Genomic DNA, 15,806 nt, shown 5'->3' on the forward strand with positions numbered 1-15,806 from the left:
AGTATGTTCCACTTGGCGTTTGACAAGGAATTTAATAGTGTGTCACTTGAATACAATATTATTTATGTTAACTCTTGTTTAAGCTCTTCTCAGGATTACAAACTATTATCGAATGGGCGTTTCAGGTGTTTTATGTTTTGATTCAATTTTATTCCCAAATCCTGAAGTTTGGGTTAATCCAGCGTGGAAAACAGGATTAGCAGAAATTGGTGGAAGCTTTGAAGCATTGAATCTTAATTTAAATAGCTTTCTAGTTTCTTTCCAAGTTACAGGTAAGTCTCTGGCACTGTTATATTCTTCCGTGTACTGCTGTTTAGGCACTTAAGGGTGTGTGCAATATGCATGTTAAATTTGATGGAAATTTTAGAATATTATCTATGTCAATATAAGTAAAATTATATTATCCACCAAAAAGTTGCCTACAAGACACATTTTATAATGTGCATGTATTTATGTAACTACACCTCAGGGCGATAATGGTGTGTTTGTATTTCTATGGATGGTGGAGTGTGTAACTATTTTACTCTTCTTTGGGTGGGGGGTGTAATGTCTCTTTGGATGTTGGTGTGTGTTTTTCTGCATGACAGCATGTTTGTATTTCCTTCTGCATGGTTGCGTCTATGGTTGGTCGTGTGTGTGTCTCTTTCTGCATGTTGGTGAGTATCTTTTTCTATATGGTGTGTTTGTGTGTGTCTCTGTGGAAGGTGGTGTGTGTGTGTGTCTGTTTCACTCTTGTTAGATGGTGGTGTGTGTATCTCTCTCTCTTTGAATGCTGGTTTGTGTCACTTTCTTTATGGCAGCGTGTGTACATGAATGGTGGTGTGTGTCTTTTCCTGAATGTTGTGTTTATCTTCTCTCTCTGGGCAGAGCGTGTGGAGGGTGTGTGTATCCCTATCTCTGGACAAGGGGTGTGTGTCTTTTCCTGAATGTTGTGTGCCTCTCTATCTCTGGACAAGGGGTGTGTCTGTATCTCTGTGTAACATGGAGGTTGGACCGTGGCTCATTTCCTCCTCCGGCGCCATTTTGTGTCAGAGGCACCGAGAGAGAGAAGAGTGAGAGAGGAGGGAAAAAAGAAAAACAACCAGACGGAGAAGGAAGGAGATCGGCGGCAGGAGACCCCAGGTGGAAAGCGGCACGGACACCCCGTTCTGATCTAGCAGTGTCCCCATTAACCCCGGAGCGGGCGCTGTGAGGAGCAGGAGCCGCCCGGGCTGCGCAGCTCCCGCAGGAGGTGAGAGGACGAGAAGGCCGCGCCTGTGTCTGCGATATCACACGTACATTATTGTGTGTTTCACCTCACACACTCGCGGTGTTTATATGGTGTGGGCTGGTATGTCTGGCTCGTGTGGTGCATTTGTGCGGGGAAACAAGGTTTCTTGGTAAGATGGCGGAGCGAGAGGTAGTGCAGCCTTCCCGGGGTGGGGAAAGATCCTTCTCACACAAGTCCCGGGGTGGGGTAAGAAGATCCCTCTCACACAAGTCCCGGGGTGGGGTAAGAAGATGCCTCTCACACAAGTCCCGGGGTGGGGGAAGAAGATCCCTCTCACACAAGTCCCGGGGTGGGGGAAGAAGATCCCTCTCACACAAGGCATGGGGCAATTACACGATGAGGAAGAGGGGAGCCTTATTCATTGGAAGGGCACAACGTTATCGGGGCATTGCTATTAATTGTAAGGTCTTATTAGATGCAGTCTTAATTCATTGATGTGCGAATATTGAGTCGCTTATTGGGGGCACTTTTATTAGATGTATGGGGGTAATAAGTATGGGTCTTGTGTATTGCATGGCTGTCTTGTTGTTTAATGTATGGGTTAGTGATATAAATCCTTGTTTTTTGTGGTGCAATCCTATTAATTACAGGTGTCATCGCTTAAGGGAGGATGGGGGGACGTTTTATTGATTATAAAAAGTCGTGCTTTCTTAGGGTTCAGTCTTATTATTTTTTTAAGAGGCCTTGTCCCATGGGGGATTCATTTGGACAGTGGTGGCCTTATTTACATTGCCCTTTTATGGCAAGTAGTCTCATTGGATGGTGAATCCCAATGGGTTGTTTATATTTGGGGAGCGCAACGCCCTGGAGGCCCCTGCCCACTACCAATACCCTGTTCACTTATGTAACTAAGTATTGTAACCATGTATTATTTGTCATCTTAACTCTATGCCCAGGACATACTTGAAAACGATTGGTAACTCTCAATGTATTACTTCCTGGTAAAACATTTTATAAATAAAATGTTAGCATGTTAATGGTTTGGTCCTCAACTGTTAAATCTTTCATCTGAGGCTGAATCTTTGAATGAGTGTTGCTGCTTTCGTGACTTTGACCTCCATAAACTGATTATAGTCTAGGATCTTTTGTTAGCGACAACCTATTTTGTGTCATCTTAATGTTGTGTAACACCTAACAGGGTTACTAAATGTAAGCGTTTCAGCATTACAATAGTAAATGTAATGGCGCACTTCTATTTTTATATTGGCATGTCCCTGTAGTCATCAGTAATTGCATGCAATCCTGATTTTTGTTTCCCACGGGGGCCCTTCAGATGAGTCTGTGGCAATGTCAATAATAAAGGACAGTGGCTGGGAACTGGCTGATCTGGTAGCTAGTAATTGCATTTATTGCCTTCTTAATTGTTCAAAGGTGCAACATTATCCCTTCCATGTGATCCTGAAGACTTGCTTTGATAGAAATGTTAGTTTTCCATGTGTCCTCACTATCATGTCAGTTTCCCAATTTAGGGCAGTCTGCAGGTCAATGCCATCTACATCTTGTGCGTCCTTGTTTGATTTCCACTACTAGGCTGGTTTCAGAAAGCATGGCTTGGGCTGGCTTTATATGCAGCAAACTATTCATCCACTTATCAATAAGTGTCCATGGTGCTGTCATTTCTGCATTAAAGCTGCATTGGGTTCCTCTTTCCACTTTAAAAGATACATATTTTACTATGCCAAATGTTTTCTTCCTGTTTATAACTATCTCACTAAACATTTACAACAGGAACTTGCAATCAGATTTTCTGGCGGGAGCAAGAAAACTCTTAAAGCAGTTAGTGTGTGTGTGTGTATGTATGTATGTGTGTATATATATATATATATATATATATATATATATATATATATTCCAATTCTCTATTCATCCCCCCTCCCCCCTCTTAAAATATTCTGCACTTTTAGGAAGTATTAAATATTTACCTAGCTTAAGTTATTGTCGGAGATACTGTGATCTGTCTAGGGATAAAAGCATAGATTGTTTGATTTAAGCATTTTTGGTCAAAATTCTATCATTTAAGCTCATAGCATGGTGAAATACAGTGTACATGCAGAGAATGTGTGTTGGGGAAAATGCACACAAAATAAAAAGCATAATTGGAATATACATTCAGTTTTTTTTTTTGTTTTTTTTAAAGTTGGCTATCAAAAAATAAGCACATGAAAGCCTAGCTATCTTTCTTGGTACTTATTTGGAGCAAACTACTTCCATTTTATAAGTGATCTAGCAGCATACTGTACTAGTTATAGCGTAGAAATCTGAATAACAATTGACAGGACAAGGTTTTAAAGGGTGAATCAATAACAAAAAAGTATATTTCAAAATCGTGAAGGCAGGAGGACCTGTTATAATGTATAGATATGTACTGTGCGCAAAGTGCAAATTAATGATTTACAAACAAATAAAGAAATACTCGTAGAACGTCCATAAAACTGCTGTAGCCCCCGAGTTCAAGAAGTAGCATTTTCCAATCTTCACCAAACCGTCAGTCAAGTCATGAAAAAGAGAATAAAAGAACTTAATGCATACATAGTTAGAACGTTAATTGTATAAAAAATAACAAAAAAGACCCCAAAATCGCCCACACAGAACAAAAACGTCTCCAAATCACAGCGTGACAGTTGTGCGATTTAGGAGAGTTAGGCCAGGAAGTGATACTGCAGGACAGTGTCAATCTTTTGGGAGTCCTGTCCTGACGAGGATCTACAGGGTCATTTGCGAAGAATGACCAGATTCGGGAAAGATTGATGCTCTTGTATTATCACTTCCTGGCCTGACTCTACTAATCAGCTAATTTCCCTATTGTCACGTTGTGACGTAAATTAGAATTTGGGGCTATGTCTTAAATGATTAACTTTGTCTGGGCTTTTTATTGATTTAATTTTTCCGGGTGACACCTTTTTAAACTCTGATTTGTTTGTTTCTGCCTTGAGCAGCACCATGACATATCTCTTATTAGAAAATGCTTATTGAATTAGCCCTTTTAGTTAATCCTTTTCACCCTGGTCCATGGATGAAGGTTCCTCAGGTCAAATGCTTTTATGCACTTGGCTGCAAGATTGCCCTAGCTGAGTATTTATTGAACAGTCTGCATGGACGTTTACTGATCAGTATTTGTTAGTGCAGTACTTAAAAGATTGCCATGTTGGTGGAATTTGGTTCATCCTGGAAGGGGGGAACCCTTCAAAACACCTTGGGAAAACGTGTGTGTGTGATCAATGCCTCTCCCCGCTCCACAAACTGCTGCCTGGCCCGCCTGCCGAGTGATGCACGTCCAACTCCCCCTTCGGCTAGGACCTCTGCCGGGGAAAGGGGGGGCATGATGCGCCGAACACCGTCGGCCCGAGTGATGTGCCCCCCCAGTGAGCCGCTAAGCACCCCCCCGTGTACCTCTGCTGGTGGGTGGCTGCAGCAGAACACACACAGCCGTGTCCGCAGCTCCACCAGGGGGAGAGAGTAGGGGCTGCTCCAGCAGTGTACCTCCGCCGGAAGAGTGGGGGGGGGGGGGCTGCTCAGGAGACTCAGACAGAGCCCCCCGTGTCTGCGTCTCTGCGGGGGGTGGAGGGAGTCAGGAGAGAGGGGGCCAGGACACAGAGAGAGAGACATACACACCACACACACAGAGAGAGACGCACACACTGACTGGCACACGCACACACCCCCATGATGCGCACCCATTCCACAGGCTGACAAAGTGTGATTTGCACCTTTTTTGTAAAGTCATGAGACCTGACGAACATACCTGATCTTCACAAGTGACTTAAAAAATAATAATTTATTTACCGCTTGCTTCTTGGAGTGGGCATTGGCCATTTCACTCAAGTGTTACTTTTTTCAATTGTTTCTGTTTTGAAACAATACTATTTGAAAGAATATTCAAAGGATTTGAGTGAAAAAATATAGGAATATTCTGTGAAGTGGCTTGGGAAAGCATGTGACTTGATTTTGATTTGAAACCTGTCAGTAAACATTGGGCTTACTGAAGCTTTCCTTTTTCACGTGCCTATATATTGATACTCTACCAAACCAATATGAACTATTATGTAAAATGAGTAGGGGTTATGGATTTTGTGTTCCCAATGATGTTGCACTCCCTCCAATATGTTATTTGTTGCTTGTTTGCACATGTTTTCTGTAATTATTTTAATACACAAGTAGCTATCTTTAATGCTTGACATTATTTAGCATATTTGGCCATCACAAACATTACTACATAGATGCAAAAACATACTTTTTTTTTTGTTTTTTCTACATAAGCCCTCCATAGCAGGTTTTGTACGAAACACAGGAAAGTTAAGTACTTTTATACATGTGCCACTACTTAACTTTTTGATTTGAAGCTTTAATATAGAAATCGCATCGCACACAATAGCGAAACAATATGACGAAGTGCACAATAAAAATGTGTAAACTTCACATTTAACTATTCTTTTCAACCTATGTTTATTTGTCTTCTTTTTGGGGGTGGGGGGTAACTAAAAAAGAATTGTAGTGTGCTGTTAACCACCTCACTCCAAAATTAGTCAATATGCTTCACTTTGTGCAGGTTTGTCACTGCTCGTTCTATATTGTACCCTTCTAGGTGCTTCATTGAGGGCACAGTTTTTGTTGACTAGTATTTAAGCCCATATGTGTTGCATACATTTACACTATTGGATTTGGATTAAAATAAAACTAGCTGGTTCATTACAAAGATTTGTAATTAGTTGGTGCAGCTGGTACCAAAACACACAGGCCACAAAGGACCCAATCTATTCCGAAAACAACTGTTCCCTTGACGGAAGTAATTACTTCTCTATCATGAGGTGTTTTTTGTTTTTTTTAATGAATACACACACATTTTTGGAGGAGATATGAGACTTCCCAGGATGCTGGTGTCCAAGGATGGCCACCGGTCTGAATCGGTGTAAAGTTGTTCCCAATTATGTCCACTTTATTGGCTTGATGTAATAAGGCTCACATATCCCAATATTGAATAAATAAGAGCAAAGAAAAGTAGATAACAGGGAACCAGCGTGTTCCCCAGATATCAATAGAGCCGTCAGGAGATGAAAAGGTAAATAGCAAAAATAGTAGGATGGGATTGCTGCCTTGCACATCACAAACAACTACTTTGTAGAGTCCGGTCATCCTTTATTTAAAGGACACAGGCATTTGGTCCAACAAAAGTTAGTAGATATGATTTTTTTTTCTTCATCCCGTATCGTAACGGTTACTAAATTGTTAGCTCTTCAAAAATGTTTAATTTTATGCCCGATGCTCTTGTATGTCCTTCAATTTTTCATTTCATATTTATACTTTGTGAAGAACTGTACCAACATTGGGAGAATGTTTGAAGGCAGTTATGTTTTCTTACATTTTATGTAAAATGTATTTTAATATTGATCATATTGTATTAAATGTAAAAGCAAAGGATTTTCAGAACTAAAGATGTTGATTTATATGTAGACAACAAAGAGAAACTGTTTGAGAAATAACAGGCCTCACTAGTGTTGTGATCTTTGTTTGCCTCTTCCCTGTAAATAAATGTCTCGTAATTCTTCCAACCTCTAACCATTTATTTTACATTTTGTATGCATCTTCTGCTGTGTTGAATGTCGGTTCGGCTCACGGAGGCGTGCGCGAGTGACAGCACCCGCGTGAAACGGGAGTGTTTTGTGGGCAAGGTAGACGCGCCGTGGGGGTATGTCTCTAATGTCACGAAGCTGGTTCACCCTCATTGGGCGAACCGCTCACATGACCTGCCCGTCGCGCCGAGAAATCAGTTTGAACTGATTCCTCGCTCACCGCGTGCGCCCTCCTGCTGCGCGTGCCCCTCCTGCTGCGCGTGCCCCTCCTGCTGCGCGTGCCCCTCCTGCTGCGCGTGCCCCTCCTGCTGCGCGTGCCCCTCCTGCTGCGCGTGCCCCTCCTGCTGCGCGTGCCCCTCCTGCTGCGCGTGCCCCTCCTGCTGCGCGTGCCCCTCCTGCTGTCGCACTCAATGGGCACGATCAATGACAAGGTAATGTGATCGCGTGCACGCCTCCGCGTGGTCTTCGGCAGCATAGAGCCGCCTAAACCGCTACACAGCCCTGCATAGTATGTATCAATTTTAAATATGGTTGAGAGAAACTGTATCTGTACACTTATCGCAAGCTATATAAAAAGCAATGCTTTGCAGATTTCCTTGGTACAGAATGGTTTATTCATCACTGCTCCTCGAATAATAGAAATGGTCAGCTTATACACATCTGTGCAGAAAAATAGACTCTTAATGGTGCCTCTGATATACCACAATAAGGGTTATAAACAGACTAAAGAATAAATGGTTCAAATCATGTGATGTCCCAAGATGCTAATCAGATAACTGAGTCCAAGCCACTCCACTCTTGGGGAATCAATCAGGTGATGATCATAACATGGGGAGAATAAAGAAAAGAAAAAAGCTCAGGTGTATATGTTGACTTGATCAGAGTGCTCGATCCTGCTTTTCTAGCGTGAAATCAAAGCAAGATCGGGCACTCTGAGACGGTTGGAGGGAGGGGGGTGGAGAGCAGCAGACAGAGGCGGAGAGATCCAGGACGCTAAATTCATAACTAGGTTGAGAGAATAACGTAGGATAAACTGTGAGATAAAAAAATAAATTGAAAAAAAAAGTTTTGTCCTCTACTGAGGTCAAGATATCTCTCTATATTATATCTATCTCATACTATATCTCTATATCTCATATTATATTAGATCTCTATATTATTTATCTGTCGACCTCACCTAGAGGACAAAAACTTTTTTTTATATCCATTTCTTACCTCACAGTTTATCCTATGTTATTGTCTCAACCTACTGCTGCGGCACAGTTTATTCGAGCATTTGCCCGTTCTGTGCCGCAGCAGTAGCCTGGCGCGCGCCCGAGAGTGACGGGCGCGCGCCGAAGCAGCGGAAGAGCGCCCTCCGATCGGGGCGCTCTCCCTACCGCTGCCGGGTCCGCCGGGTCCCCCGGAACCCCCTGCCGCTGTCCCGCGATCGCGGGACACCAGGGCTCCCTCGGGGAGCCCCTGGACGCGCGTGCAGGGGGCGCACGCTCCCGAAGACGCGTGACCGCGCGTCTATGACGCGCGGCACGCCGAGGGGCGGCCACTAGCAAGCCGGGAAATCTCCCGGCTTGCGGATCTGGCCGCAGTGTGATAAACTGTGTCGCCAGTGTAGTTATGAATTCAGCGTTCTGGAGCTCTCGGTCTCCTGGTCCACGATTCTCTACCCAGCTCCGCACTTCTCGCCACCAGTCTCTTGAGTGCCCGAGAGAGAGACGCATACCTCTGAATTATTAATGTTTACTAAATCGGTGTCCTTTTTTTGTGTGTGTCTTTCCCACATGCAGGTCACGATGACCAACGAGGAACCTCTCCCGAAAAAGGTCAGTCAAAAAAAATGTTTTCCTTCAAGTTGAGGTTAGATTGTGTTGACATTGGATCTAAATATTCATTTCATTTTGTGTAGGTGCGCCTCAGTGAAGCAGATTTCAAGGTTTTACCCAGAGATGAGCTTCTTCTCAGGTAATGTGTTAACAGTCCACACTGACCCTCTCATAAGTAATTAACCTCCGCAGCCAGAGAAAAGCAGTGCGTTGCTACCCTCGCCAGCAGTGGCAACGGGCTATGGTTTGTACCGGTTAATCGGAGGCCGTCCAGAATAAATAATTACAACAGAATGGTTTATTTCTCCAAATTATAAAGGTGTAAAATAGAATAAGGTATATACATTATTGTGGATTTAATAAAAAAAAAAAAAAACATTTAATTTTTTTTTTTTTTTTACACACTGAATTAATAATGCCTTTTCGAGACATGTCAGCTCAAAGTAAAGAATGTGTGATCTGGGATAACACAAATCTTCATAAATCTTTTGTGTGTTTTTTTTTTTTTTGTCTGTTTTTGGTATTTGTTGATTCGCAAAAGTAGTTCGATTTTAAGATACTCTTGCCAGGCTTTCTTAGATTTTATACCTGTGCATTTGAAATGAATTGCCTGATTTTCAGAGTCATGGTTATGTTGCATTTAGTCCTGTTTAAATCTGAATGTCGACTAAATGATGTTCGCAGCTATTCTGTCTTTTGTGTGTTTTGCTCTAGAACATGGGGGGCGCGTCAGATTTGATGCGCGGGGATTACAAAGGCCCTGTCAGCTTCCCGAAGGCATTTAAATTAATGCCGGGGAAGCTGCAAGGCCTCTGTAAACGTCTCCTTACTTTGATTCAGACGGCTCCTGGTGACACGTCGCCATGGCAACTCTGCATCAAATGACACCGCTGGTCATGTGACGTTGCGTTTCCATGGCAATGTCATGCTGCCAGGGCGTCGGGCTCAAGGTAAGTGGTGGGGGGGGGGGGGGGCGAGGAGAGTGGGATAGCCGGCAGTGGGCCGCCGGGCGAAAAGATTGCACTCCCCTGTTCCTAGAAGACTACGTGTTTGCCGTGGTACAACTGCCTTCTACTTCAAGAAGAGGCATCGCACAAGTGTGTAATTGGCTGAAATCAATGCAGCTCACTGCGAGAAAATGTAATGTTACCTTTTATGGAGCGGTCTAAATTATACAGATTTATACATGTACCTCGCAGAATCAACAAGCAAAGCAGCAACTACAAGCAAGAATAATCAGGTTTAAGATTCAATAGCAAAAGTTCATGTAAACACAGCTCTAACGGTCAACAAAGTGGAATATCCTTTGCATCAATAGTGCTTTGTGAGAGAGGGATTGACTCTTTTTAAATACGTGTACATGTAGTTGAATAGAACTGGTGGAAATTAGGTTTATCTATGTGACTCGGATATCCCGTTTTGGGTGCTGTTTGCGTAAATTCTTGCCTCTTATTTCACACTCCAGTGCAACAAGGGAAGTGATGGAGGATTATTTAACGCATCAATAACACAAACATAACTCGGTAACTATAGTGTTAATAAAAGAAAATTGCTATGTAATTAGCGATTAGTTCTGGGGATGTTTGTAACCCTGAGTGCTGAAGAAATTGTGGAGTTGTTAGTAATGTTCAAACCACAATAACAATATTTTTTAATATAAACCTCAACAAATCATACATGCTTTATTTCAGCAAAAACTATAGTATAAATCTTCCCATTGGTTAATTTTATATTCATATATTACATAAACTTCAGAACAAATGCCAAAATAAGCATTCAAAAAAGTGACTAAAGTTAAGTGAAAATGAATTTGCATAAATACTTAATTCATGATCGCATGTACAAATTATATATCCGTATGTTCCCCACCCTTAAGTTACCAGAACACCCAGGCATAATTTGAAGTTCTTCAGCGTGGCAGTAAGCTTTTCTGAAATATTTTATTAATACATCTATTTTGTAAAACTAGGATTAACCATTTCATTGTTCACCGATCTCTAAAGGTATAAAACTGTTGGGCCTTGCCAAATGCTGTGCCCGCAATAGTTCTATTAAATATCCATGGGGGGGAAGCATTATTCCCCAAACAAAGTATTGGATTTTGTGGGGGTAAACTTCACACAAGATTGAAAGAGGGGAACCACACTATTCTAAATGCAGATGAGGAGAACTCTCCAAACTACCCAGGAGATGAGAAACATGCCCAATGTTATTGCCCATCCTCTGCCCCCCACATGCTGCCATAAATAGAGATTTATAAGCCACAGGAGAAACACGGACACCAGAGAATTCTAGGATTTCACAGGGACTCCCTGACCCAATATCTAATGACTGCCACCCCTTAAAGTTTCAGAAGGAGGCACCCCTCTGTAACCTTTCAGTATTTTGAGAGATGCTGCTAAAAGTCCCTCCCCCTCCTGTTGCTTTAGGCAGCACCACAGCGGGACTTTTCATGCAACACTAAACAGGTTAAAGCCGCAATCCACCCAAATCTGGTGTGTGTATATATACATACATACACCCTCCAACTGCACTTTCCCCAACACCCCCCCCCCCTCCGCGCGCACACACACACACACACACACACACACACACACACACACACATTGCAAAGATATATATTTTTACTGTTGTCAATAATTTTCTAGGCTTGTTGCCTATTTTTGTTTTTAAATATATAACCTCACGCATAAGCACTTAAATGAGCATCTAGACTACTTCATATTTTATTGATATGAAGTAAAGCTGGGGCATGGCAACATTTCACCTCCAAACATGGCCATCGTCGGGTATTTCATTTTACTGCAGTGCAATCATGCAGGCCCAATGCAATTCAATAATAGTTCTGTTTAAACAGCTGCATGAGTTTATATCCATATCTATTTCTATAGGTTGTGTGTGTGTTTTTTTTTTTTTTTTTATAGAAATTCTGCAAGTGAATCCTTTGAGAAAATATTGGACACATTCCCAGACTGTTTTGATGTGGAAAATAGTAGTCTTTTCAGAGTAATGGGGGTTCAAATTGTTGCCCATGATTGATAAATGGCCTTCTCGGAATGTGCAAAATAAATGTTCCGTGTCTGAGGCTGAAATCTGCCCAATCTCTTTCTGCAAGACCTCCACAACATAGCAACTACCAATGTTTTCTGCAGCTGTGGCCAATTTCTGTATAGTTTGTGCAATCACAGATTTCAAGGGGGACTGAATATCCCTGAAATGGGACATTTGGCTGCGAGCAAACCATTGGCGCGTCGCCGCCTTGAGAACACCCTGCTGGGGCATCTCGCCGCTCGTGATTTTGACAACGTCCTCTTTAAATGTCCCTCACCGCGGACAACAACAGCCACGCGGGGCAACTTTAAATGTCCTGCGTCGCTTTGAGGACATGTAAAGATGTCGCAGTGGGATGTCCTGCGCGCCCGCTTCTCCGAACCAACATTTTTAAGTGTCCTCAGAGCTGCATGGTACATTTTAAAGATGGCATAGTGAAGATTGCATGCGACGAGGTATCCCGGCGGCGACTTGTGTTGGAGCGCCGGCTGTGGTTTGGTAGCAGCTAAACATCCTAGACCGGAATATCCAAGTATACATTGCTAAGTGGCACTGCACCCACTGATTAAGAAAGGGAGCTACAGTTGCTGTTCTCCCCATAGTTGTACAATAATGTACGAGTACACATTTCAGTGTTCTCAGTATTTACTACAAATTGTGAACAAACAAAGTGATATTAAGGAGAACATACTGTCATATTCGGTGTAACCAAAGATTTGGTGAACAATCTGTTCTCAAAAGTGCTCAATTATAGATACTTTTTTTTAGCTACTTAACACTTGAAGGCTTATATCTTTAAGGATTGGAAGTCCTTTTTCCAAATAAGTTGGCTTTAATTACTTGAAAGAGAAATGTCTCGTAGACGATTTGAGCACTTAAAGGAGCAGTCCCACATAGAATCAAAGTGGATGGCAGTGTTATGCTTAATGGTTTAAATGTAAGTAATTTTTCAATTTACCTATAAATTCAAATTTCCACAAACAATTGGGTTCTTGTCTCTTTTAAGGATGGCGATCTATGTGTGGCTCCCCCAACCCCCTCATTGTAATCTAAACATCTAAAGTGAAGCAGACGTATCCGTCATGGTGCATTTATATCATTGGATCTGATGAAAATACACATTTATTTTTCCCAGAGCACAAATAAGCTGATTTAAAATTATGTATGATTTAAACCTTATAAACGTTAAAGATGCCTAGACTTGTCTGACAACATTTGAAAAATATTAATCAATCAATGTTAACAAACCTATTTAATATGCCACATTCACTTTGGTCCTAGGAAGGGCCTCTTTAACATTCAGCAAGACCAACCAAAAGCAATGTTTTAATAACTTCCAAAGACTAACTTGCATTGGTTACAAATATTTTGAAAACAGTTATGCAATATATAAAATAAAAACTTTCACAGGCAATCAACCAATGATGCTTTGCCTCATTAAGCCTATTGCTGTTCATTTTGCATATATATATATATATATATATATATATATACTGTATATATATATATATATATATATATATATATATATATATATATATTTTTTTTTTTAAATATTAATCTCGTCCTTTACTGCCTTATATTTTTGCCCAAGATATTCAGCATTTTACAAGCGGTGGATCCAAGACATGCATGCCTTTTTAAGTTCACAAAGGCTGTTATAAATGTTCCAAATGTCTCTGAAATTAATTTAAAATAATTGAGCTCCACATTTCCTGCCACTTACCATTTGAAAACAAAATGCAGCATTCTCAATGCCATTAGTTCTTACTTCCTCTTGTCAAATAACCAGCAAAAGTCAGCCTCGGCTACTAGTACCAAAGTTAACAATAAAGTCTGTAATGCTGTTTGACTAGTATCGCACACAAAACATAAATATTTTCTTTTATCTTTGTCAACTCTAGGTGGAAGCAATATGAAGCATATGTGCAAGCTCTGGAGACCAAGTACACAGATCTTAACTGTAAGTCCAAAATCATACTGGGTTTTTTGCTGATAAAGTACAGAAGAACAATTCGTGATACATGAGCTTTAGATTATTTATCTCAAGTCGTCTTAAACCTATGTAGATGCTATATTGGGCATTAGAAAGCAGCAACCTACCATGTCCAAACAAGTCCAAATTACATGGTTCATTCCAATATAATTTGGTAATTGTATTCGTTTTATAGCAAAATTGGTATACTGATATTGGTTACTCTTTAGCCATAATTGTCTCTGCTATTTTAAGTATCCACACCTAACATTTGCATTATTTGTGTTTCTGCAGCATCCTTTCCTTAGTAGCTTGTGGGAGTGCAGCATAAATTGCATAATCCTAGTTCATTTTTAAGGAATTTTGAACCAAAATGTGAAAAGCTGGGAAATGTATTTTAAACGTTAAAACTGTAGAGCTTTTATTTTATGTTGATTCCAGCTTACACTTGACTGATTCTCCATATACCTATTAAAGTCAAACTGCTTCCTAATTTACACTGCTAATGGGGAATATATTACCATATTAGTGCTGAGCCTGCAGCAAAGCTCAAACGAAGGAGTATAAAAGGCTGTGTCTAAAAAATCAAAAAATTTAGAAAATGTGTTCCCTTTATCTCATTGTATTCTACATCCTTGTCTTCAGCTAACGACGTGACAGGACTGCGAGAGTCCGAAGAGAAGCTAAAGCAGCAACAGCAAGAGTCTGCTCGAAGGGAGAACATACTTGTTATGAGATTGGCCACTAAGGAGCAGGAGATGCAGGAGTGCACGGTGAGTGTTCAGTTTTTTGTTCTTGCCTCCTCTTAAAGAGGTGTCTATTGCCTGACTGTTTTTTTTTTACTGACGGCATCGTGTGTGTGTTATACATACATGCACACCAGAAGAGATGGTGATGACATTTAATCTAATTTAGTTGAACCAATTTTTCAGTCCCCATAGTGAACCTTTTTCAAGGTCTAGAAGCAGGTTGCAGGATATTTAATAATTAATTGCAGAGGTGACCCATGGTTTTAATGGCAACTAACATTTAATGCCTGAGATGACTCCTAAAAAGAAACATAATGCAACATAAAGTAGGAGAATGAATAAACTATTCTAGCAATATAACAGCTGTGCTTTCTATAGAACTGAGCCAAAAATCTTTGGAGTCCTTCAAGGATTAATGTTTGCTTGTACTGTACTGCCATTTGTGATGTCATTTGTCTTTACTAATACCTCCAAACGCTCACTGATATTGCAGGGAAATGCTCAGTTGTTGATTTAGCACCTTATGACAAAGGTCAGCAGTGCAGTCATCAGTGGACTCTCCGATTTGTATATTTTATGCAAGAATTACCGAACTGTAAAAATATCTGCATCAAAACTTGATCATAGTAAATCGCATATATCAATCGACCAGACAAAGGGATGTTCCCTTTAATGCATGTGAAGACTATAATTCCTGTAGTTAGGGAGAAGATGTCCAGAGCTTAATTGTTCCTTCTGAACCTTCCTGTATAGAGACTGGAAAAAATAGTTGTGGTCAGGGCAAAAGTTGTCTAAAGGTTTGAGGTGGCTGGATTTTAGTATTAAAATCACAGCTTGGGTTGTAATGTATGATTTTACTAGGTATGTTAGACTCATTTTCCTCAAGACTGTTTCTTAGGCTGAGTCCATGGTGACTACAGCCGTGCTGAGGGAAAGCGGGTGCTTTCCCTGGCCTTAGTTCGCGCGCCGTCCGGTGGCGTGTCAGGGGACGGGCCAGTGACGTCACGGAGCTGGTTCGCCCTCATTGGGCGAACCGCTCACGTGACCGGCCCTGCGCTCCCGTGAGCACCAAAACAAAAATTGGATTGTTGGCTACGCTTCCGCATGCCTGCGGAAGCGTGCGCGGGCCCCTGCTAAAGCCACTCTCATTGCGGCTGCAGGGGCTCAATGCCGAGCGTCAGCGCCTAAGCGCTGACCATACCCGCGGCCTTAATAAGAAACAGTTTTATTTTTTTAAGTTATTTTTTCTTTCAAAAGAATAGTGTTTTAGGACAAGAAAATGGAAATCATCCTTTACTCCTCCACCTGACACTGTAAATGTAATTCTTTTCAGAGGGTTACGTATAAACGGCTGCTATATATGGCTGCAACACT

General features: G+C 41.4%; 1 protein-coding gene across 2 annotated transcripts in view; it reads left to right on the plus strand.

Moving 5' to 3' along the window:
- Window positions 1-964: 964 nt before the first annotated feature.
- The window catches only part of WTAP (WT1 associated protein), a 39,687-nt gene continuing 24,845 nt past the window's right edge, over window positions 965-15,806 (plus strand). The window contains exons 1-5 of one of the 2 annotated variants that reach the window (XM_075597095.1): window positions 965-1,231; window positions 8,622-8,657; window positions 8,741-8,796; window positions 13,613-13,671; window positions 14,329-14,456. In XM_075597095.1, the coding sequence (XP_075453210.1) occupies window positions 8,628-8,657; window positions 8,741-8,796; window positions 13,613-13,671; window positions 14,329-14,456 (273 nt within the window). In that variant the 5' untranslated portion in view covers window positions 965-1,231; window positions 8,622-8,627. Of the gene's footprint in view, window positions 1,232-1,573; window positions 1,671-8,621; window positions 8,658-8,740; window positions 8,797-13,612; window positions 13,672-14,328; window positions 14,457-15,806 lie in introns of those variants that run through there. The other variant, XM_075597096.1, reaches the window with a different exon arrangement.

Source organism: Ascaphus truei, chromosome 4 (genome assembly GCF_040206685.1).
Source record: "Ascaphus truei isolate aAscTru1 chromosome 4, aAscTru1.hap1, whole genome shotgun sequence".
Taxonomy (NCBI): domain Eukaryota; kingdom Metazoa; phylum Chordata; class Amphibia; order Anura; family Ascaphidae; genus Ascaphus; species Ascaphus truei.